The sequence below is a fragment of the Dreissena polymorpha genome, chromosome 4, assembly GCF_020536995.1.
Source record: "Dreissena polymorpha isolate Duluth1 chromosome 4, UMN_Dpol_1.0, whole genome shotgun sequence".
Lineage (NCBI taxonomy): Eukaryota > Metazoa > Mollusca > Bivalvia > Myida > Dreissenidae > Dreissena > Dreissena polymorpha.
Genome location: NC_068358.1, coordinates 29560134 through 29586719, shown reverse-complemented (window position 1 = coordinate 29586719; position 26586 = coordinate 29560134). Strand labels below are relative to the sequence as shown.

At 37.7% G+C, this 26586-nt stretch overlaps 1 protein-coding gene across 1 annotated transcript in view; it reads right to left on the bottom strand.

Annotated features, from left to right (window-relative positions):
* The window catches only part of LOC127878315 (piRNA biogenesis protein EXD1-like), a 51066-nt gene extending 24955 nt beyond the window's left edge, over window positions 1–26111 (bottom strand). The window contains exons 1-9 of the mRNA XM_052424837.1: window positions 25969–26111; window positions 21263–21337; window positions 19793–19859; window positions 19252–19355; window positions 16143–16252; window positions 14302–14388; window positions 13215–13319; window positions 5231–5311; window positions 2529–2672 (exon numbers count right to left, since the gene is read on the bottom strand). Coding sequence (XP_052280797.1) covers window positions 2529–2672; window positions 5231–5311; window positions 13215–13319; window positions 14302–14388; window positions 16143–16252; window positions 19252–19355; window positions 19793–19859; window positions 21263–21337; window positions 25969–26086 — 891 coding nt within the window. The 5' untranslated portion in view covers window positions 26087–26111. The remainder of the gene's footprint in view (window positions 1–2528; window positions 2673–5230; window positions 5312–13214; window positions 13320–14301; window positions 14389–16142; window positions 16253–19251; window positions 19356–19792; window positions 19860–21262; window positions 21338–25968) is intronic.
* Window positions 26112–26586: the final 475 nt, after the last annotated feature.

Below are 26586 nucleotides of genomic sequence, written 5' to 3'. Positions count from 1 at the left end.
GTAATTTATTAGATGTTAAAAAAATTGGGGGGGTGGATGGGGATGGGGGGGGGGTAGGGGGGCATCGGGGGGGGGAGGGCACGGGGGATGGGTTGGGTTGGAGTCTATTGTGGTATGTCAGGTAAGAGTAGTTTTGTCAAAGTATCAATCAAATCTAATCATAAATAAAGAAGTTATGGCATTTTTAGCAAAATTTAATAATTTGACCTTGAGAGTCAAGGTCATTCAAAGGTCAAGGTAAAATTCAACTTGTCAGGTACAGTAACCTCATGATAGCATGAAAGTATTTGAAGTTTGAAAGCAATAGCCTTGATACTTTAGAAGTAAAGTGGATCGAAACACAAAATTTAACCATATATTCAAAGTTACTTAGTCAAAAAGGGCCATAATTCCGTAAAAATGACAACCAGAGTTATGCAACTTGTCCTTTTACTGTACCCTTATGATAGTTTGCGAGTGTTCCAAGTATGAAAGCAATATCTATTTTCAATTTTCTAAGTATAAAGTTACATAACTTTGCCTGCACAGTCCCTTTATAATAGTTAACAAGGGCTGTTTGTAAAACATGCATGCCCCCTATATGGGCTATAAGTTGTAGTAGCAGCCATTGTGTGAATACGTTTTTTGTCACTGGTGGTGGTGGTGGTGGTGGTGGTGGTGGTGGTGGTGGGTGGTGGGTCGGTGGTGGTGTCGGTGGTGGTGGTGGTGGTGGTGGTGGTGGTGATGGTGGTGGTGGTGGTGAACCATTTTACTGTGTTGAGTTTTTCTTCGAAAGGGGGCATAACTAGGTAGAGATAATGCAACCTTAATTTCATTTTTGCCCGATGTTTATTGATACAATGCATTACAAAAATGCAGTTAGCCTTACATTTGGTAATATTTGGATAAATTACAAGGGAGGCAAATCCTGTAACAAAAAGAACATGCATAAACGGTAGTTGTTTCCCTTGTTTTAACCATGCTAAATCCTTAAAATGCCTATTTCCAGTAACTGTGACCTTCACCTGTGACCTTTGACCTTTGACCAAGTGACCTCAAAATCAATAGGGGTCATCTGCGAGTCATGATCAATGTTCCTATGAAGTTTCATGATCCTAGGCCTAAGCGTTCTTGAGTTATCATCCGGAAACCATCTGGTGGACGGACCGACAGACCGACAGACAGACCAACCGACATGAGCAAAGCAATATACCCCCTCTTCTTCGAAGGGGGGCATAATAAGTGTTGCAAGTATGAAAGCAATAGCTATGATACTGTAGGAGTAAAGTGGACCTCAACACAAAACTTAACCAAAATTTTAAATTTTCTAAGTATAAAAAGGGCACATAATTCTGTCAAAATGCACGCCAGAGTTATCTGACTTTGCCTGCCCAGTCTCCACATGATAGTAAGTAAGTGTACCAAGTTTGAATGCAATAGCATTGATACTTTCTGAGAAAAGTGGACCTAAACGCAAAACTTTACCGGACGCCGACGCCAAGGTGATGACAATGGCTCATAATTTTTTTTTAAAAAATAGATGAGCTAAAAATGAATTTTCATTTTTGTATCAAATTCAAAGGGAGATAATTCTGGACTTATAACTCCGATATTGCTCATTTTCAATAGGGTTTGACTCATCAAACTCAGCGGCCAGTAGAGCTAAAAATCTGACCAAGTTTAAGCAAGATTCAGACAAAAATGTGTCCTCTAGAGCCGTACAAAGGTATGTCATTTTTTGGATGCAGGTGACCCAGAATTAAACTCAGCCTGGAAAATATCAAGATAAACATTCCAAACAAATTTCATCAAGAGTAAGATATTAATGTGGCCTCTAGAGAAATAATAAGGTTTCTTGAAACTTGATGTGTTGACCTAGATTATATATGCACTTGACATTGGATGGAACTCAGCCTATATATTGTGAAGATAACAATTGTGGCCAATTTTTATCAAGATTGAGTCATAATGTGTCCTCTAGAGTGGTAACAAGGTTATCCTATGATTTAACCCGGTGACCTAGTTTTTGAAAGCACTTGATCACGATTGGTGACTATGGTGGTAAGAAGCTAAAAGTTGATGACATACACTACATTATAAAGGCTGCCAGGTGAGCTAATGAGTTCTAAATGCGATCACCAAGCCTTAATGTGCATTCCCTCTCAGCAGTGTTGCTGCACCACGGTGGATGAAAATTTGGCCTCTTAAGTGGTAACAATCTAAAATACAACTTAGCATACAGCACAATGATGTATGTGTCACATTAACCCTTTGCATGCTGGGAAATTTGTCTTCTGCTAAAATGTCGTCTGCTGAATGTCTAAAATTAGCAGTTTCTTCATTTTTTTCAAAGAATACTATCAGAATAGCAAACAGTTTGGATCCTGATGAGACGCCACATTCTGTGGCGTCTCATCTCGATCCAAACTGTTTGCAAAGGCCTTCAAAATTCGGTTCCCGCACTGAAAGTGTTAAGTAATCACAAAATCACTTCATGCCATGGTGATCTTTTGAGATAACTATTCTACATGCCAAGAACATGTGCCCACCTCTCTGCAGTGTTGCCGCACCACGGTGGTGTTTATGTCCTCCATTGGTAGGTCCAGATACGTCATGAGGCAGCTGGCGAGGTTCGATGTATGACGGGGCCAGTCATTGTTGTGGTGCAGGCGATAAATGAATACGTCAGCAACCTGCCAAGCAAAACACACATTTTGAGCCTCCTTCTGATAAAACTGGCCCTAATGAATGAGGGCTGGGCAGTCCACACTGGCTAATCAGGGATGACACTGTCCACTTAGACTTTTTTTGTTTAGAATAGACAACCTTGAAAATAATCTGTTGTCGTTTTTTTAAACAGGAAGTTTCGTCCTTGATCAGCAAGTGCATATTGCACTGGCTTTTCAGTGATAACATTTTACACACATGCAATATGCCCAGTGTTTGCAGAGCTTGTCTCATTTAGACACAATGCTGATGTTGTTTGTTGAATCATTAGAATTGGTAAACTAACAGAACATTAGAAGAGTTAGATCTGAAACAACTGCATATCATTTAGACATGGAATGCAGGGAAAACAATTGTGTGGTCAACCAGTGAATAACATTCTGGTTGAACCTAGCCAGGTACAGACCAGGTTAGACCCATCAATTCCAAAAGGGTTACAAAAAAAAGAAAATGCTTTTCGAAAAAGCTTAGACGCAACATATTGCAAATAAAACATTAAAACTGATAAGAGAAATTAGTGCTGATACAGGTTTGCGAAATTCTTCATATTTACAGCAATCTTGATAAAGGGCTTAATGGTGTAAATACGCATATAGTAATAACAATATGCATTTATTTTATTTGTTGTGCAAATCAATTGAACAGGAAATTGTGATAACGCAAAACTTTTTATTAACTCCGTGAACCAATTTTTCATTAAGTTACTAGGCAAAAGGTGAAAGAAATCATCCTCAAAACACCATATGTGTAAATTACATCTGCAAAAGCACATATTAGTGTTTAATTTTGGACAGGAAATCAATAGGCCTTAAGTAAACATTGCAGGCTTAGTTTTTCTGAAAATGGTGTCATCAAGAACTATAATGCTTCACTTTCTTAACAAGGGCTGTTTGTAAAACATGCATGCCCCCCATATGGGCTGTCCGTTGTACTGGCAGCCATTGTGTGAATACGACTTTTGTCACTGTGACCTTGACCTATGACCTCGTGACCTGAAAATCAATAGGGGTCATCTGCAAGTCACGATCAATGTACCTATGAAGTGTCATGATCCTAAACAAAAGCGTTCTTGAGTTATCATCCGAAAATCATTTTACTATTACAGGTCACCGTGACCTTGACCTTTGACCTTGTGACCTCAAAATCAATAAGGGTCATCTGCGAGTCATGATCAATCTACCTATGAAGTTTCATGATCCTAGGCATATGCGTTCTTGAGTTATCATCCGAAAATCATTTTACTATTTCGGGTCACCGTGACCTTGACCTTTGACCTAGTGACCTAAAAATCAATAGGGGTCATCTGCGAGTCATGATCAATCTACCTATAAAGTTTCATGATCCTAGGCATATGCGTTCTTGAATTATCATCCGAAAATCATTTTAACTATTTCCGGTCACCGTGACCTTGACCTTTGACCTAGTGACCTCAAAATCAATAGGGGTCATCTGCAAGTCATGATCATTCTACCCATGAAGTTTCATGATCCTAGGCGTATACCTTCTTGAGTTATCATCCGGAAACCATTTTACTATTTCGGGTCACCGTGACCTTGACCTTTGACCTAGTGACCTCAAAATCAATAGGGGTCATCTGCTAGTCATGATCAATCTACCCATGAAGTTTCATGATCCTAGGCGTATGCGTTCTTGAGTTATCATCTGGAAACCATTTTACTATTTCGGGTCACCGTGACCTTGACCTTTGACCTAGTGACCTCAAAATCAATAGGGGTCATCTGCGAGTCATGATCAATGTACCTATGAAGTTTCATGATCCTAGGCCCAAGCGTTCTTGAGTTATCGTCTGACAACCATCTGGTGGACTGACGTACCGACCTACCAACATGAGCAAAGCAATATACCCCCTCTTCTTCGAAGGGGGGCATAATAAAGAGTTGTAAAAGTTATTGCCCTTTGTTGTTCTTGTATTATGGAACTTTTAATGACTATCTCAGATACGTCAGATACGAAACAACATATCAACATGAAACTTCATTGGTGTACAGATAACAAGGAGGAGAATTGCAATGCATACAAACAATTACCTTTCACTAACATGTAAGTTTGTTTATGATTATACCATTTATCAAGGGATTTTCACCCATCCATACACAAAATTTACTTGACAGGGAATTCAACAACTTTGCTTGTTAATTATTTTTGCTTTCAACCATATTTTCCGCAGTAATACAAAGATTCTCATTTTTATTTGTTTCTTACTTATTTCACCATGGATTGAAGCGTACCGTTTCCCTTTTCCTCCATCCTTATCAAAAGTGTTGTGTTTATTTGCATGTATTACTATTCAGTAAACTTTTAACAAATATGCATTAAAAAAATCATCCAGTAAGAAACCTTTTAATTGTCATTTTATCTCCAAAACATCTAATGCAAAGTTCTTATAATTGTCTATTGACATATTTGTTTAATCTGTGGAGGCTACACTAAATACTCACCGGAGTGTCTCCATATATCGCTATAAATGGATGTTAACCTTAGAATGGCTACATTCCACACTCACCTGTGTGTCAAACACGTTAACAAGATCCACACTATACTGATGGTGCAGAATGTCTGAAGCAATCCGACAGTCATGGAACACCTGAAGACAGACTTCTATATTATCAACATATGAGCCTAACTTTGTGAAAATACGTTCTTAACTGGTCATCCAAAATAAGCTGCATACACTAATCAGGAGAAAAAACAAGAGATGTGTTTGTCAGAAACACAATGCCCCCTAATGCGCCGCTTTGAATTATTTTTTTTACCTTTGACCTTGAAGAATGACCTTGACCTTTCACCACTCAAAATGTGCAGCTCCATGAGATACACATGCTGCAGAGTGCCAGATAAGATGCGTATTTGCGTAAAATACGCATGGAAACAAGAGCAACGCCTTGCGGGTGCAGACCGCTCATCTATTTTCTATTTAAAGGTGAAGGGACTCTCATTTTCAATCACACAGGAGGGAGGGGTGGAGTAAAGAGGGGTATATAGTGTGGGTGTGTGGACATTTATTACATTATCTTCCAAAAATGTGAAAAAATGCACACACAAAAAAATCGGGGGGGGGGGGGGGGGGGGGGGGGGATTCTTGGGTGCGATGGTTGGACAGTATTTCATAATAAAAATAAATATTTGTGTTGGGGGGGGGGGAGGTGGGGGGTATAATGTGAAGGTGTGGTGGTAATTTGTGACATGATCTTAAAAAGAAAAAAGAAAAAAATTAGGGGGGGATTTGGGGGGGGGGAGGGGGGGGTGGGGTGGGGATTCTTGGGTGCGATGGTTGGACGGTATTTCAAACATAAAATAATAAAAATAAATAGTTGTTTTTTAACCGTTTAAAAAAAAAATGGGGGGGTGGGGGGGTATAGTGTGAGGGTGTGGTGGTCATTTGTGAGATGATCTTAAAAAAAAAAAGGGGGGGAGGGGGGGCACAGGGGATGGTTTGGGTGGAGTCTATTGTGGTATGTCAGGTAAGAGTAGTTTTGTCAAAGTATCAATCAAATCTATCATAAGTAAAGAAGTTATGGCTATTTTAGCAAAATTTAATAATTTGACCTTGAGAGTCAAGGTCATTCAAAGGTCAAGGTAAAATTCAACTTGTCAGGTACAGTAACCTCATGAAAGCATGAAAGTATTTGAAGTTTGAAAGCAATAGCCTTGATACTTAAGAAGTAAAGTGGATCGAAACACAAAATTTAACCATATATTCAAAGTTACTTAGTCAAAAAAGGGCAATAATTCCGTAAAAATGACATCCAAAGTAATGCAACTTGTCCTTTTAACTGTACCCTTATGATAGTTTGCGAGTGTTCCAAGTATGAGAGCAATATCTATTATACTTTTGGGGTAAAGTGGACCAAAACACAAAACTTAACCAAATTTTCAATTTTCTAAGTATAAAGGGCCCATAATTCCATCCAAATGCCAGTCAGAGTTACATAACTTTGCCTGCACAGTCCCCTTATGAAAGTTAATAAGTGTTGCAAGTATGAAAGCAATAGCTTTGATACTGTAGGAATAAAGTGGACCTAAACACAAAACTTAACCAAATTTTAAATTTTCTAAGTATAAAAAGGGCACATAATTCTGTCAAAATGCCAGTCAGAGTTACATTACTTTGCCTGCACAGTCCCCTTATGATAGTTAGTAAGTGTTGCAAGTATGAAAGCAATAGCTTTGATACTTAAGGAATAAAATGGACCTAAACACAAAACTTAACCAAAATTTTCAATTTTCTAAGTATAAAAAGGGCACATAATTCTGTCAAAATGCACGCCAGAGTTATCTAACTTTGCCTGCCCAGTCCCCTCATGATAGTAAGTAAGTGTACCAAGTTTGAATGCAATAGCTTTAATACTTTCTGTAAAAAGTGGACCTAAACGCAAAACTTAACCAAAATTTCAATTTTCTAAGTATAAAAAGGGCACATAATTCAGTCAAAATGCATGCCAGAGTTATCTAACTTTGCCTGCCCAGTCCCCTCATGATAGTTAGTAAGTGTACCAAGTTTGAATGCAATAGCATTGATACTTTCTGAGAAAAGTGGACCTAAACGCAAAACTTAACCGGACGCAGACGCCGACGCCAAGGTGATGACAATATCTCATAATTTTTTTTCAAAAAATAGATGAGCTAAAAATGAAAATACGCATGACTTTAAATTTTGTTGAGAAAAAAAATCCTGGTTAATTGGGATTACGCATCGTGTGCAATTTCAATGCGTATTAGCCGCGTTTACATGCATATTAATTAATGTAAACATGAATGGTTCCTGTCGTTGTGTCCACACTGGTAAAAACGTAGTGAAATCACCATCTATGTATAGAATGTGGTTCCCGACCTAATTTACTCCTCAGTCAAAACGGTATCATTTCATTTTGACCCACGATATAGGCCGATGTTAACACAATGTTGAGAATCGATATACGCTTATGGTGAAAATATTTGATATCACATTCGCTAAAACCCGAAACGCCCAATTTCAAGCATATGATTTTTGCTATCACTTCATCTCTTGTGTGGCGCTATGGAAAAACCTTATTCCTTCAAACACTTTTTAAATGACAGCCGAGATACACATATAATAAACAAGTTTTACGGATACCACCCGCTTACCATTCAGATAACGTGACTAAGCACATGTTTAACCTGTTACATATATTGAAATCTGGTTTGCAATCAATGAATCTACTTGAATCATAATGTAATGCGGAAACTTGCTGCTTGCTTGTTTTTCATATGTCTGAGTAGTAATGGCAAGCCTGTTAAAAATGGTCGATTTTTTTAAGTGGCTTGCCAAATCAAGACGGAAAAAAAAGATTAATGGCTGCTTATAAGCCAAGGGAGAATAAATAAAAAAACTGTTAAATAAAACAAAAGTGATTGCTGTATTGTGTACAAGACTGCTTGTCATAGCGAGTTAACACTACATGTACAATCTATTATTAATTCTGATCTTTTGAACATTAATACTCCTTAAAATTATCGGATTTTGATTGTTACTCATCAATTAAAAATTTCATGAGTGAAATACCCTCTGCTGAAAAAATTATCTGGAGCTCTGTACACATGCATGCTAAATATCAAGTTGCTATGTTCAATATTTCAAAAGTTATTGCAAAACTTTAACCTTTGGGACAAAATGACGGAATGACAGACAGACAGACAGGCCAAAAACAATATACCCCCTCTTCTTCAAAGAAGGGGGCATAAAAATTAAAGAAAAATTCCATAAAGACAGAAAGTGTCGTCTCTGATTAGGACTGCAACGGCTAATCTGGAATGACACTTTACGCACATGCATTTAGCCTTGTTTTCCCAAGGCATTGCTTAAATTGATAAGCTAGTTTGCCGTGGCGTTATGGATAAGGTGTCCGCCTAGTGATCTGGAGGTCACGGGTTCGATCCCCACTCGGGAGTGTTCTCTACATCGTCCCAAAAGACACCAAGTACTGGTTACAGGCTCAGTAAATGGACCCTAGAGCGTTTCTATAAGCCTGAGGCTTTCGATTCAATCGAGCTAAAATAAATAGGTTAAAACTAAATTGATCAGGTTAAATCATTTATTAACTGGTCAGCCTGTCCACTGCTTTGACCACTGGTCAGTTTAATCTTTGCATGTGATCATGCAACCACAAATGTTAAAAATAAAGAATTTGATTTGTTTTTACTTACAGTCAGAGAACATGCTTTCAACAACAACATTCTATTCCCACCTGCTTTTACTTTGTTACAAATAAATCCTATTATTCAATTAAGTGTGAAACTTCTGTATTTTTATTTTTTCCACAAATGACAACAGTCAGTCAATTTTAACTGTATGTTGATGAGTCTTAACCAAGCCTCCTTAAAAACACACCGTAGGTTTCCACGTATAGCGCGCAGTGTTTTACCTCCAAAATTCAAATTAAAAAGCTGGTGCGCGCTATACATTGATACAACGCTATCCTGGCAGCTATAAAATTGGTAAAAAATATGTTTTGTAATCGTAAATAATCAAAATAGCCGCCATGTTTTTTTCCAGAAAACTACCACCCTATAATCGTAAAGACTGAGGGGCCATTGTCGAAACAACAAGAAGTCGCTTCTGGTAGATATGAATGCGGTAGAAGAAGTTTTGGTCAAAAATAAGTTTGTTTGAATAAACTTGTGGACATCTCTTTGTTTGTGTTTTTACACTTCTTTATTGATGAATTCCGATGGGGATTGTTGTCGACATTCCGGAGAGCAGGCAAGGGTAGGTGGGAACGAGGTCTTTTTTGCGGGTAACAGTAGGTGTGAAAGGGGGTCATTTTGCATTTCGTAATTGGCAGATGTTATTGAGTAATATGTGCCACGACTTGTTAAGACGCTAATTGACATTTGAGACACTAATTGATACTTGAGAACGTGAAGATATGCAATTGCATTTTGTGTGTATACATATTGAATGTTCAACAGTGGTGTACCTCAACAACTGTATCCCTGTCTCCCATGCGACATTCAAATATACCTGTAATGCCCATGCTTTCCTCGAGGAAAAATCACACGATGTACACTAATTCTTATTTTCTCACGTTTTTCACGAAATGCACGTGGACTGTTAATCTTTTGCTAGAAAATTACAAAATTGTCAGAAAAGTATAGTGCTATGCAACCCATGCTCCTAATCATAATGACGCTTCCTATTTTGAATGCTTAATTAAGCTTTCCAATGACCCGGAATATTGGATTGTGCAATAGTAAAATGGCGGTCATTTTCGGTCCGATTTGGTGGTTTTATTGTCTTCAAATATTTTGTTCTCCATTTTTGCATTTAAAAAACAGCCTGCGCGCTATACACGGGAGCACACTATACGTGGAAACCTACGGTAATACAGAAATAGCAATTGCAAATCAGATCACTAAGTTGAAATTCTGTACTGTAGTGATTTAACTTTAAATATCAATCCAGCATTTTTGTTGGCTCAATTGAGAAAAGAACAGGTAACAGTCCCATTGGGAAAATTGGGTGCTAAAAACCCTGAAATTTGGAAAATTTGCGTTGTGAAGTCTTAAATTTTGGAAATTGGTGTATTGCTCACAAATACTAAACATGAGCACCGCATAATGGATGCCAACGCTCGGCTGCGGGTGCAGTTTTGAATAAATGAAAGTTTGTCAGAATATTTTGTTTAGGTCACAGTGACCTTCACCTTTGACCTAGTGACCCTAAAATGGGTGTAGCATGTAAAACTCAACAAGGTGCATCTACATATGAAGTTTCAAAGTTGTAGGTGGAAGCACGTTTATTTTAGAGCTTGTTTTTAAAGCTTTATATAAGAGGTAACAGTGACCTTGACCTTTGACTTAGTGACCCAAAAATGGGTGTGGCATGTAGAACTCATCAGGGTGCATCTACATATTTAGTTTCATACTTGTAGGTGGAAGCACTTTGATTTCAGAGCCTTTGTCAAAGTTTTATATTAGAGGTCACAGTGACCTTGACCTTTGACCTAGTGACCCAAAATTGGGTGTTGCGTGTAGAACTTATCAAGGTGCATCTACATATAAAGTTTCAAAGTTGAAGGTGGAAGCACTTTGATTTCAGAGCCGATGTTAAGGTTTATGTTAAATTTTTATATTAAAGGTAACAGTGACCTTGACCTTTGACCTAGTGACCCAAAAATAGGTGTTGTGTGTAGAACTCATCAAGGTGCATCTACATATGAAGTTTCAAAGTTGTAGGTGGAAGCACTTAGATTTTAGAGCCCATGTTTAAGTTTTATATAAGAGGTCACAGTAACCTCGACCTTTGACCTAGTGACCCAAAAATGGGTGTTGCGTGTAGAACTCATCAAGGTGCATCTACATATGAAGTTTCAAAGTTGTAGGTGGAAGCACTTTGATTTGAGAGCCAATGTTCAAAAGGTTAACAAAATGTAATGGTTTTAGCACTGCCGACGACACAACGGCGGACACGGACATGACGAGCTGTCTATGACAATACCCTGGGTTTTCTCCGAAAACAGCCGAGCTAAAAATTGTTAACTAAATGTTGTCAAGTTGTAAACATTATACTAACTTAGGTTTGAGCCATAGAGCTGCATAGGGAAAATAACTAAATATTGCATTTTATTTATAAAAAAAAACACAAACAAAAGCTGTCTCCATAGGATGACATATGCCCCCAAAAAACGCTTTGATAGAAGTTATGAGCATTTTTCTAAACCTAAACGCAGATTTCGAAACCTAAACGCGGACCCTAAGTTCAAGGTCAAAGGGGTCAAAATTTGTATGCATATGGAAAGGCCTTGTCCACATACACATGCATACCAAATATGAAGGTTACATCTGAAGCAACATAAAAGTTATGAGCATTTTTCGAAGCCTAAACGCAAAGTAAGACATACAGACAGACAGACAGACAGACTGACAGTGCGATCACTAAATGCCCTCGTTCGGGGGCATAAAAACATGGCCTCTAGAGTGGTTATAAGCTAAAAATTGATGATGCACAAGGCACAAGCCTGACATAAGGGGATCACAACAGCTCAGGTAATAAAATTAAAACAAGCCAGCAGACACCATACTAAATCCTTGATGCACTAAGTGACCCCGTGACCTAGTTTTTGACCCGGCATGACCCATATTCGAACCCGACCTAGATATTGTCTTGATAAAACTTCTGACCAATTTTGGTAAAGATCAGATGAAAACTACTTTAATTAGAGAGCAGACACCATGCTCAATCCTTGAATAGCACTAAGTGACCCCGTGACTTAGTTTTTGACCCGATATGACCCATATTTGAACTTGACCTAAATATTGTCTAGATACAACTTCTGACCAAGTCTGGTAAAGATCGGATAAAAACTATTTGAATTAGAGAGCAGACACAAAAAGTGTGACAGACTGACAGACTGGACAGACTGACCGACGGACAGTGTGAAAACTATATACCCCCTTTTCTTCGAAAGGGGGCATAAAAAACCTTTAATTGGGAATTTTTTTTGACAGTAATTGGGAAATTATTAGTTTTTTCTACTTGCGAAAGTGATGTTTTCCGGTACTTTATAAGGAAGGAAAAATAATTGCTGCAACCAAAGCTTAAAGGAGAAACAAATGACTGAAGAATAAACTGCTTAATTGTTGTTAGTTGTGTTGTCAAATGTTTGCTATTAAAAAATTAGGGCAAGTAAAATGTGTTTCATACAAAAATTTCTAAAGAAAACTTGCACGACTGGCAAGTCGTTTTTAAATTTTCATTTTACAGACTTCAAGACCATTGTGCTTAAGGAGTAATATTTTGATATCGATATCAAACATGCACAAAAACAGATCATTTTAGAATATAATGAGCAAATTATGAATCTTTAATAGAAAATCACATATATGCAATACATGGAGATAGAGCTTTGTAATCAACTAGACAAATAAAACCACATCACTTTGTGACAGGGATTGCAGCAATACCCATATCTTCGTTCAAGGGCAAATAACTTAGGCATAAGTGGATCATTGAGCATGCAAATCGTGTCTAGCAAATTTGCACGTCATGGCAATGACATCATTAGAGTTTCCATTTAAATGCTAAGTTAATACAGAATTAGTTTGCTTCACACAATTATTTACATTTTATTATGCCACTGGCTAAGTTAAAAGGAACATAACTCAGGCATAAGTGGATCACTACATATAAAAGTTATGTTGTGCACATAAAACATTAAAGTTATTTTGGACAAGTTTGGTGTAACTCACAATTCAGCAGCTCAGCATTTATTGACACCTAAACCTTGAGCTGCATTCTGAGATAAACTGGGCCTAATGCATATGTGTAAAGTGTTATCCGACAGAAGTCTCTTCCAATGAAATCATGTCTACGCGGAAGATGCTGTCCTTGATTAGCCTGTGCGGGCTGTACAGGCAAATCTAGGATCACATTTTGAGCAAATGCATTAAGCTCCGTTTTCCCCCAGCAAGGCTTAATTATTAACAACAAAACCCTTAGCTGTACTGTCTAGTCAATTCTTGAGCACCTTGAGAATGTTTTCATCCTCCAGTATTGATTCAAGTCCTTCTTTAAAGGCATGCTCTCCCAGGCGCAGAATGTCAAATAAAAATGTGTGGCCTCCATCAAAGATCTGAAATATGGTCAAAGATATTTTCAATTATTTATTTAAAACGAGGGCGGCAACAATAAATCATTTAAATTTTTAATCTAAATTTTGTGTTCATGGAAAGGATTTCAGAATCCATGCAGCAAATACAATATGTGTTTTTATCTACATCTTATAATGTGATCCATATGTTTTCCTTTTTTGTTTCGACAATGTTAAACACGACTTGGTTCATCAACATGCATATGTGCAGGGATTTTCACATTTTATTTATCTTCACAAAATATATATACTTTACTGTGATAAATTGAAAAATATCACTTGCAAAAATGAACCCCGCACAAAGATCATACAAATCTCAAACAAATGTGAAAACATTCTGGTGAATTGAAGTCATTAACAAACTATGAATTTCCATCCCCGCCAGTAGGGCCTCTCATCATACAGTACAGGGCTTACTATCATAAACATATGGGCCCTGCTCAGTGAAAAGGGGGTTTAATGCATGTGTGGAAAATGTGGTCCCAAATTAGCCTGTGCAGTCCACACAGACTAATCTCGGACAACACTTTCTGCCTAAACTTAATTTTTGCTAAGACAAGACTTTCTTTAAACAGAAAATATCATCAAAGCAGAAAGTGTAGTCCCTGATTAGCCTGTGCAGGCTGCACATGCGTATCTGGGACGACACTTTACGAACATGCATTAAACCCCCTTTTTACAGAGCAGGGCCAATATATACTCTAAGAGTGTTTTCTAAAAAAAATTACGCAATTTGATGGTCATGCTCAATTTGGTGTTCTGAGTTTTCAGTCTGACTTAACACCCAGTTTCAGGAGGAATATTTACATATTCTTACAGCTGCAATTTGAGATTGCTCATTTGCTGACCTACATTCTCAATACAGTACATAGCTTAGTGGAAACTAAAATCTCATCTTTTTAGTTGCACTTTAAAATTGAGAATGTTGTTGATACTCAACTGGGCCCAGGCCTTTCTAACGTACCTGCACCCAGCTGAGTTTTCCTTTGCGTCCAAGACAGACGCCCTGCATTGCAACGCCCACCACCATGTGTCTGCGGATGGCCTTGACCTGTCAAAGAGCACAAGATGGGAAATTATATAAGTTCAAAATTGTGATATTATTTTAATCAAAGAGAATTCAATTTCAAATTCAAACAATGACAAGAGATGTGTTTGTCAGAAACACAATGCCCCCTATTGCGCCGCTTTGAAAAAATATTTTTTTGACCTTTTACCTTGAAAGATGACCTTGACCTTGAACTTACATTTGTACACCACTCAAAATGTGCAGCTTCATGAGAAAGCCGCTTTGAAATGTATTTATGTATTCATTTTTGACCTTGACCTTGAAGGATGACCTTGACCTTGAACTTCCACCACTCAAAATGTGCAGCTTCATGAGATACACATGCATGCCAAATATCAAGTTGCTATCTTCAATATTGAAATAGTTATGGCCAGTGTTAAAGTTTTTGGACGGACAGACACCATATATTTGACATTTGACCTTGAAGGATGACCTTGACCTTCACCTTTCACCACTCAAAATGTTTAGCTCCATGAGATACACATGCATGCCAAATATCAAGTTGCTATCTTAAATAGTGAAAAAGTTATGGCCAATGTTAAAGTTTTTGGTCGGACGGACAGACGCCATATATTAGACATTTGACCTTGAAGGATTACCTTGACCTTCACCTTTCACCACTCAAAATGTGCAGCTCCGTGAGATGCACATGCATGCCAAATATCAATTAGCTATCTTCAATATTGAAAAAGTTATGGCAATTAAAGTTTTCGGACGGACGGACAGACCGACATACTGACTGACAGTTCAACTGCTATATGCCACCCTACCGGGGGCATAACAAGAGCTGTCAGAGGACAGCGCGCTCGACTATTCGAGTGCTTGACAGTATAACATAAGCCATCATGGGGAAATTGTTCATATTCAACAATTTAATAGACGATCTTTCAAAAATAAAAAAAGGAAAAAAAAAATAATAATAATTTGGGGGGGGGGTTAAGAGGGGGTATAATGTTGGGTGTGGTCATTTATTAGACAATTTTTAAAAAATAAAAATAAAAGGAAAAATAATAAATAAAAAAAAAATGGGGGGGGGGGGTAGGGGGGGTGAGAGGGGGGTATTATGTGGGGTGTGGTAATTTATTAGATGATGTTTAAAAAAAAATGGGGGGGGGGAGGATGGGAGGGGGAAGGGATTCTGGGTAGGGGTGTGGGTGGGGTATTGTTTGGGTGAAATCCATTGTGGTATTCAGGTAAGTGTTGTTTTGTCAAAGTAATAATAAAATGTGATCATAAATAAAGAAGTTATGGCAATTTAAGCAAAATTTTCAATTATCTAAGTGTAAAAGGGGCCATAATTATGTCAAAACGCTTGATACAGTGGTCTACTCTTGTTTATAGGTTTGGGTTATGTTGGTTAACAAGTATGCAACATATAAAAGCAATATGTCAAAGGATATAGGAAATATTTGGAGTAGTACGCAAACTTAAACATAGATTTATCAATAATATGCATATTCTAAGTATAAAAGGGGCAATAATTATGAAAAAAATGCTTGATAGAGTTGTCTGCTCTTGTTTAAAGATTGGGATGATGTTGGTTAACAAGCATGCAAAATATGAAAGCAATATGTCAAGGGACAATGAAAATAATTGGGGTAGTACGAAAACTTTAACATTTGCACAGAAACGGAAACGCCAACGCCGGGATGGATAGGATAGCTCCACTATATATATTTCAGTCGAGCTAAAATCAGTCAAGTGAAGTAATAGATATGATAACTCTATTGACATACCGCCTCAAAGAAGAGTTCTCCAATCTTGTTGATGATGGTGAACTCATCCGACAGAGGTACATTGTCTTGGTCTGAGTCACTGGTTCCCGCTTCATTGCCTGACGAGCCTACTAGAACCAGAGACATTAAACAAGAAGTAGTGGCAGAAAAGTACTTTTATTTGAGCCTGTCTCTTAAAAAAAACTGAACTTAATGCATGTACATAGTTTGGTATTAGATAAGCCTGCGCAGTCTGCAGAGGCTAATCAGGGACAACTTTTTCCGCTTGAATTTTCCCGCTTTTTCTGTTCTTAGCAAAAATCAAGTCTTGGTGGAAAGTATTTCCCTTATCCCCCTGTGAAAATTACTATTATTTAAGCCTTGCTATAGGAAAACGGGGTTAAATGTATGTGCGTGAAATGACATCTCAGATAGGCCTGTGCAGTCTATTTGTACTGGGTCTCAATAAGGAAAACATTTTAGCCAAGTTTCAAAGGGTATATGGGATATGGCATGTTCACAAAAATACTGAACAATAGCTGTCACCGTAGGATGACTTATGCCCCCTATAAACGCTTGGTAGAAGTTATGAGCTTTTTTCGAAACCTAAACGCAGATTTCGAAACTGAAACGCGGACCCCAAGTTCAAGGTCAAGGTCACAGGGGTCAAAATTTGTGTGCCTATGGAAAGGCCTTGTCCATATACACATGCATGCCAAATATGAAATTGCTATCTGAAGCGACATAGAAGTTATGAGCATTTTTCGAAAATCTAAACGCAAAGTGTGACAGACAGACAGACGGACATACGGAAAGTCCGATTACTATATGCCATCCTGTGGGGGCATAAAAATGTCTTAGAATATCAAAATAAAGCAGAAAGCCACATAAACAAGAGCACCGCCTTGCGGGTGCAGACCGCTCATCTATTTTCTTTTTATAGGAGAAGGGACTCTCATTTTCAATCACAAAGGAGGGAGGGGTGGAGTGAAGAGGGGTGCATTGTGTGGGGGTGTGGACATTTATTACATTATCTTCCAAAAATGCCAAAAAAAGGGGAAAAAAAAATCGGGAAGGGGGGGGGGGGGTGGGAGGTCGGGGGTATGGATTCTTGGGTGCGATGGTTGGACGGTATTTCAAACATAAAATAATAAAAATAAATATTTGTGTTTTTTTAACCGTTTAAAAAAAAAATTGGGGGGGGTGAGGTGGGGGGGGGAGTATAGTGTGAGGGTGTGGTGGTTATTTGTGAGATGATCTTAAAAAAAAAAAAAAAAAAAAAAAAAAAAATTTGGGGGGGGGGATTCGGGTGGGGGGTTGGGGGGGGATTCTTGGGTGCGATGGTTGGACGGTATTTCAAACATAAAATAAGCAAAATAAATTGTTTTGTTTTTTAACTATTTAAAAAAAAAATTGGGGAGGGGGTGGGGTGGGGGGGGGGTATAGTGTGAGGGTGTGGTGGTTGTGAGATAATATAAAAAAAAAATTTAAAAAAAATAAAAATAGGGGGGGGGGATTCGGGGGGGGGGGGGGGAGTGGGGGGGGGGGGGGAGTGGGGGGGGGGGGCACGGGCGATGGTTTGGGTGGAGTTTATTGTGGTATGTCAGGTAAGAGTTGTTTTGTCAAAGTATCAATCAAATCTAATCATAAATAAAGAAGTTATGGCAATTTTAGCAAAATTTAATAATTTGACCTTGAGAGTCAAGGTCATTCAAAGGTCAAGGTAAAATTCAACTTGCCAGGTACAGTAACCTCATGATAGCATGAAAGTATTTGAAGTTTGAAAGCAATAGCCTTGATACTTTAGAAGTAAAGTGGATCGAAACACAAAATTTAACCATATATTCAAAGTTACTAAGTCAAAAAAGGGCCATAATTCCGTAAAAATGACATCCAGAGTTATGCAACTTGTCCCTTTACTGTACCCTTATGATAGTTTGCGAGTGTTCCAAGTATGAAAGCAATATCTATGATACTTTAGGGGTAAAGTGGACCAAAACACAAAACTTAACCAAACTTTCAATTTTCTAAGTATAAAGGGCCCATAATTCCGTCCAAATGCCAGTCAGAGCTACATAACTTTGCCTGCACAGTCCCCTTACGATAGTTAATAAGTGTTGCAAGTATGAAAGCAATAGCTTTGATACTGTAGGAATAAAGTGGACCTAAACACAAAACATAACCAAATTTTCAATTTTCTAAGTATAAAAAGGGCACATAATTCTCTCAAAATGCCAGTCAGAGTTACATTACTTTGCCTGCACAGTCCCCTTATGATAGTTAGTAAGTGTTGCAAGTATGAAAGCAATAGCTTTGATACTTAAGGAATAAAATGGACCTAAACACAAAACTTAACCAAAATTTTCAATTTTCTAAGTATAAAAAGGGCACATAATTCTGTCAAAATGCACGCCAGTTATCTAACTTTGCCTGCCCAGTCCCCTCATGATAGTAAGTAAGTGTACCAAGTTTGAATGCAATAGCATTGATACTTTCTGAAAAAAGTGGACCTAAACGCAAAACTTAACCAAACTTTTCAATTTTCTAAGTATAAAAAGGGCACATTATTCAGTCAAAATGCATGCCAGAGTTATCTAACTTTGCCTGCCCAGTCCCCTCATGATAGTAAGTAAGTGTACCAAGTTTGAATGCAATAGCATTGATACTTTCTGAGAAAAGTGGACCTAAACGTAAAACTTAACCGGACGCCGACGCCGACGCCAAGGTGATGACAATAGCTCATAATTTTTTTTCAAAAAATAGATGAGCTAACTAAAGAGCGGACACTATGCTAAATCCTTGAAATGCACGAAGTGACCCCGTGACCTAGTTTTTGACCCGGCATGACCCATTTTCGAACTTGACCTAGATATTGTCTAGATACAACTTCTGACCAAGTTTAGTAAAGATCGGATGAAAACTATTTGAATTAGAGAGCGGACACGAAAAGTGTGACAGACTGACTGACAGACAGACAGACGGACAGTGAGAAAACTATATACCCCCTTTTCTTCGAAAGGGGGCATAAAAATGCATGGTCTGACAGTTAGACGGACAAAAAGAATTCACATCTTCCCTCTCCCACTTTGCAAGGAGGGATTATCAAATCCAATGACATGCTACCACTTACAGTCATCTTGCTTGGTATTTTTCAGCAGCAGGGTGGAGGGTTCCAGGAACTCCATGCGGGAAAGATGACTGGGTGTTCTCTTTTGCTCCACTACTGATCTTCCCCTACAAACAGGTACAGATAATGTGAAATGTATAAATGAGCCTTGTTCTGGAAAAACTGGGCTTAATGCATGTGCTTAAAGTGTGGTCCCAGATTAGCCTGTGCAGTCTCCACAGGCTTATCAATGATGACACTCCAGCTAGGATTTCTTTTATTTAAAGGATGACTCTTCTTACTTTAAGCAAAAATCCAAATTAGACAGAAAGTTTCTTCCTTGATTAGCCCGTGCAGACTGCACAGGCTTATCTGGGACAAAACTTTATGACCATGAATAAGGCTCCATTGTCCCAAACATAGGCTCAATTTTAATTACTCAGATTTTATATTAAAGTATTACAAAGAGCAGACGCCTCAAGTCCTTTGATTAATCTAGCACTTAAATTATTCAGGAGCAAACTAAAGTAGCCATGGTTGTATTGTAATATTTTACCATACAAACCTTTTATGAGCAGCCCCTTCGAGGGCTTGCTTCCCCTTGTTTTTCAAGGCATCCTCAAGCACATCAACTGCAACAAAACATTGTATAGGACGGGTGTGTGTGAACTTATATTTCAGTAAGATTACCACTTCAATTTGAACAGACTGTTGCATAGACAGACATCAATGAGGATTCCAGTATACCCCTTTTACTAGGTATCAGGAAATATTAATACAATAATTGACCTTCACAATAAACCAGTGATACCGCCAAAGAACATACATTTATATTTAAAGAATGATAATTAAGATCAGGGGTCATAACAGGACCAGATTGCCAATCCTGAAAACAAGCCAGGGGTCTGGCTCTGCAGGCCACCAGCGGGGTCAAGGGGCAGCGCCTTTGTCAGGGGGATAAAGGGGGGCTAAGTCCCCCGGACAAAAATTGATTTAAATCATTTTCAGACCCTTCTAAATTGCATTTCCAAGCAGTTTTAAATGCATTTTATTATAGCAAAAGAAAGATTTTTTTCCAAGAATTTACTTATATTTTTCAGCATAATATTATACTACATTAACCAAATATTTTGAAAAAAAATCAATACAGGAAAAATTGAAATAAAAAAATAATCATTAAAAAGTACAACCTTAGCCCATAATATAAACAGCACTAAATAATATCACATAAATATATATAATATTAACGATTTCCACCTAAAAACTGATGCTGTTACAAGAAAACGTAATCATAAATTATTCGTCAAGTGGCTAAATTTACCACCCCCCACACACCTGTTCACGCAAAGTAAGATTCACGGTTGTATTCCTTTGTTCCAATGTCACAGTTTATCAAATTAATCGTTTATGTAAAGAAACAATAAAAATATAAAAAAGTAATTACGTTTATAAGCTTCTAAACATAGGTTACGTGGTCAAAATTTACCTTAAAACTTGGGAATTTTTCGTTGTTACTCCATGTTTATAAACGCATTGTTGATTGGAATTCATAGGATAAATACTAATGTGTCTTGTTCTGATAAAACTGGGCATAATACATGTGCGTAAAGTGTCGTCCCAGATTAGCCTGTGCAGTCCGCACAGGCTAATCAGGAACGACACTTTCCGCCTTAACGTGATTTTCAGTAAGGAGACTACACAGGCTAATCTGGGACAACACTTTAGGCACATGAATTAAGCCCAGTTTTCTCAGAACACGACACTAATAAATTTTATGATATCAGCGCAGGAGTTATCTTCTGTAGAACCGAAATAAACCAATAATCACTCCTTACCCCCCCCCCCCCCCCAACAAAACTCGAATTTTTATTGATCTCAAAAGTGACCCTGGTGCCTTGAAATCCGGATTTCCGGATCAATCCGGAATATTACAACCCCTGTAAGATTGTGAATGTTTAAGCCTAACACATATATCAGTAAAAAATAAACAAGAAGTGAAGTTAGACAACACAAATAAAAAAAAAAATATGCTCACTTTTTTCAATTTCATCTGCAAAGAAGTTTTGGAGACCAACAAGCTTTCTCCTAACCCCATCTTCTATGGATTCAACTGAAATACAAAAAATGTTTCAGAACACACCAAAAGCGATTTGCAAGGGGGTCCAGGTTAAAAAATGCACAACATAGCAGAAAGATTATTTTGAAACAACAGGGGTAATACATAAAAGGGAAATATGGAAAAATTGAGGCGTTTTGACTAAAATTGGGAAATTAGTGTCATACATGCCATACGTCCCGGATTGTCCGGGACAGTCCCGGAAATGAAGAACTTGTCCCGCTGTCCCGGAAATCTGTCAAATGTCCCGGAATTTACAAAATCCATATATACATGTACCTTATCTTAGGCTTAACTGCACCTCGAATCTGTGTATATCTACAGCGTCTCCATGACAATGCCTACCCAAATAGGAAGACTACGCTACGTGTCAAAATCGCTCAATTAACAGGGGTCCTGTTATCATATCGATTGTCTCAAGTTCGCGGTCAAACCGAAACGGCGGCATTGTTTAATGTGGTTGTTAATTGACTTTAATCTACTACGTCATTATTTCCCGCTTCGTAAGGGCAAAGGATAGTTGTTCACACATCTGAACTGCAACATCGCTGAGTAAAAAATTAAAAGCAGTTAATGTTCGCATGTTTAACCGACAAAGAAGTTGAGTAAAAAAAGAAAGCATATAAAAACGTTGTATGTATTGTGAGCTGATTTGAGTTGACGATCTAACGGTACTGTATTGTTGTATTTTTTATTATATAAATGTTATAAATGAATAAAGGCGTATCAACAACTACGCGTTACACACCGGTCTTAAAAACAATAACGCAGTGACGTCACCATCTATGTTTAGAACGCTTACACTGAAAACACGTGGCTTGTATCTAGTAACGGAAGTAATGTTTAATTTGACGTTAATAGATCAAGTGTATTTCGGATAGGCTTTCGAACTTTTGCAATTAACGATGCGAAACAAAAAAAAAACGTACCAAAATGCATATGTCTATAAATATCGCTACATTTTATACATGTCCCGGAAAATCGGCAAAAGTCCCGGACAATTTAACTAAATGTCCCGGAATTGGTCTGAAAAATTATGGCATGTATGTTAGTGTCATAGTTGTGTCATATGGAAACAAGGGACAAAATTGTCACAAAACCAGGTTTTCAAATTGAAAAAAGTCTGATAAAGGGAGACAAGTCAAAATGTGCATTGTTACCCCCTTGTGTAAGATTCAATATATTTTTACTCGTGGCGACCTTGATTTCAATTTGAAAAAAGTCTGATAAAGGGAGACCAAATCAAAATGTGCATTGTTACTGATTGTTCATGATTGTACACATCTTGTTTCAAAATCAAGATATTTTTAGTCGTGGCGACCTTGACCTTGGAGATATTGACGTAATTCTTTCGCACGACACACTGTCCAATGATGGCAGTGATTTTTTTTGCTTTTATTTGTTACAGCCTGTGCCGTTTGAATTGGGAAAATTAGCGCGATAAACCGTGAAATTGGGAAAAATAGCGCAATAAACGAAGATATTGGGACAAATTAAGCATTATAAATATGATTATAAGTAACAGAATTAATATTGTTTTTAAGTGCATGTTCATGGGGTTTTCTAGCCATTTTTGGAAAAGGAGTCTGGTCTAATTGGGATTTTTTTTAATCAATAAAAGTTGCAAATTTTGGAATTATTTATCGTCAAAAAGGACTCAATTAAAGATATATTTTGTAGGATGTTTTAAAAAATAAAGTTGAGATCTAGAGTAAAGAAATCATAATTAAGTCATAAAAGACTTTTCAACAAAAAAAATAAAAAAATTTGGAGGGGGGGAATTGGGCTTTTTTGGAAAATTTTGGTAAGATTTTTGGAAAAAAACATGGAATTTTTCGATTGGGAAGCAGCCAAAAATCTGCGGTAATTTTGAGCAAAAAAAAACACTGGATGGTGAGCAAATGTGCCAAATGATTTTAAAATCTCACAATGAATGACATAGTTATGGCCCGGACAAGCTCATTTATGGCCATTTTTGACCTTTGAACTCAAAGTGTGACCTTGACCTTGGAGATATCGACGTAATTCTTTCGCGCGAAACACCGTCTAATGATGGTGAACAAATGTGCCAAATGATTTTAAAATCTCACAATGAACGACAAAGTTATGGCCCGGACAAGCTTGTTCCGCCCGCCCGCCCACCCGCAGACATTCGCCAATCTAATAACCAGTTTTTTCCTTCGGAAAACCTGGTTAAAAGGAGTTCTTATATAGTGGGGTTTAGCACTTGATTGGTATGAATCACTTAAAAAGAGTTTTTGATAGAAGGATATGGTTATCACGCTGGTAGAATTTTGAGGCTTTCTGGTTGATGGTTAGGATATAGCATTTTTTGGCTTTACATCTCATGCCCCATGTGTTGGCCCAGATTTTTAGTTGATTAAAATCTCGCTGTAGGATTTCATGGTCCTGGCGACTTCTGATGGTGCGGTATAATAAACAATCATTTGCAAATAGGCGGACTGAGGACCAAACTGAGTTGGGTAGATTGTTGATGTGGCAGAGGAATAGCAGCGGGCCAAGGACTGTGTACGCCAGAGCTGACTGTTGCTGGATTTGATTTCTCTCCTTCCACAACAAATGTCATGCTCCTGACTGTAAGGAAGTCCTGGGGCCAGTGGTTGAGGTTACCATCGACGCCTAGTTGCAAAAATTCAACTCTCAGCTTTATAACCTAAAGGGTTGCTGAGAGTTGCAATGCGCCGTCTTTTGTCCAAATGTGCAAAATTTGATCACCACTAAACACTGATACTGCAAAAACTTATCAATGTTTACCTGTCTAAAGCACAAACTGATTTTCTCAAGCAAATGGTACCATTAAACTTAAAAGCAAGAAAAAATTACTTTTTATTGATTTTGTTATTCTTTTGTACGCTCTATCCAACATATCAGGAACTGTTGTAATGTTGCCAACTAAGTGTCGCTATGGGTTAGGTACACCAATCTTTTGCACATCGTGATATTTGATGTAACCTAAGTCTATAACGATGTCGAACAGATGTCGAATATTTACACTGTTCGAAATTTCAAAATGAAAGTGTCAGCAAGAATAGTGTGTTGAAACATCGTCATGTTTTTCAGGTTGCATGCAAACGTCTGTAAGCTGCTGTTCAGGTAAATTTAATGTGTTTTTGAAGTTTATTGGTTGCTTTCCTTCATTAGTAACGAACGACGTCTGTTTAGCGATGCCCACAAAATCTATGCGCAGAACTGCAATTGTGCTTATGAAGGGGTGTATATGTACTCCCAGAGCCACCATAGCAAAAACTATCAAAGGCTCTGCAGAGCTCCAGATAAGGTTTTGTGAAATTCTTAAATTACTAACAGATTTTCAAAAAGAATTCTTAACTCTGAAATTTTATTCTTAACGTTACTACTAAGTTTTGGAAAATAATTCTTATTTTTTCTAAATGACCTAAAAATAAATAATAATGGTTATTTTCATGCAAAATCTTTATAAACATACTAGCATCTTTATTAATACGAGTTCAACAGTGTCTTTTCAGTATTATACAATTTTATTTTTCCAATACCTTCATATGCCCAAACTGTGCTTAGATTGCATGCCATAGATGAATTTTTACATATTTGACATTTAAAACGGATCTCCCCTTCAATCTTTTCAATGATTAGCCACGGGACTTGTCCCTTCCACTCGTTCAATTTTTTGTGTGTTTAGTTTGAACCCGTAGTGTCGCGTTTTTGTTTAGCTTTTCCGACTGTGTCTGCAACTGAACATACAACATCGTATAAGATCTTTTCTATAATGTCTTTCTAAACATTTAACTTGGGCTCACTTTGCGTACAATATGTTAAAAGCGTGTTTTTGGACGCTTTGCAGTTTTTTAGGACGCTCTCTGGGCGCCGCCAATGTTTTTTGACAGATAGACTGTATACGCCGCTTTTATTTTAAAAATGCGCTTTGTTAAACAAACCCGATAACCATTCTATATAAGCACCACAAAGATCTTTAATGCGCGAAAAGAACTCAATAAAAATCGATACGAACCGATGTAAAAATAAAATATTCGTAACTTGCTTTTGTAATTCTTAATGGTACAACAAGATTTTAAAATAAATACGTAACGGGCTTGAAAATAATTCGTAATTACAAAAATAGGACCCTTATCTGGAGCTCTGCTCTGAGAGTACGTTTATATGGACTACATTGACGGCATTTGACGCCATACAGCCCCAGTTTATGTAGGAGCTTTTTATGTGGGACAATATCGAAGTATCCTTGCTGATGTCCTGGATAGCCATGCATATCTGGGTACAAGAGTCATAGTTGGTAAATAGGTCGAGGACAGTGGTCAGTTATTGCATAATTACACAGGAGTGACCAGTACCTTCGAAAGCCACATGTGGTGAAGTTCAGTTAGAAATAAGGATGCTGTTATTTTCAAGGTGGTATAGTATGTGTTTGCATATAATATATTCAAGGAGCATGCATGTTACACATATATGAGGGATTGAGTCTGCATCATAGTGTATGGCTAAGTGGTTAAGAGAGAAAACATTTACGTTTACCAACAGCTCTTCCGACTTTTTATTCGGACAAACGATCAAAACTTAATTTTCTTTCTGCACATTATCAAAAAGCCTTTTCGCATTATGCTACTAACCTTTCTCCAGTGTCAGCTCTCCATTCTGTGTGCTGTATGAATGCACAAACCCGCTCACAACCTGCCCTTCATATAATCTTACCAAAACTTTGTATCCGACATGACAATGTTTCTCCATTTCGGACGGTGAACGCACACAGTTAATCCTCAATGATGTATCCCTCTTTCCCGCGCTTAAATTGTGCTGCCTTATACTAACGGTTAAAGTCCACATTTTGTGAAATACAACTTGACCAACTTGGAACGTACTGGCTCAAAAATGTGTCTACCAAATATGCTGCGTACCGTATACACTGTCAGTATAACAAAGGTGTGACGTGGACATGAAAATAGCAAGCGAAAAACTAATGCTACTGCAACGAAAATCCCGTTAAAAATAATACGATAAGCATAATAAAGTAGCAACGTCTAACGTAAACATACAGTAAATCGTCAAATGTTTTCGGTGGCGATATTTTTTTTATTGAAATGAAGCGTGCAGGAAAGTTAACATGAACGAGTGAAGAATACAGTAGAATCGCCTAAAGCGGAATTTCACACATAGTGAAACGAAATGACGGATAATTATAAAAAAATTCTTTCCGCTTTCTGCCTTAGTTTAAGCTTATTTCTCAAATT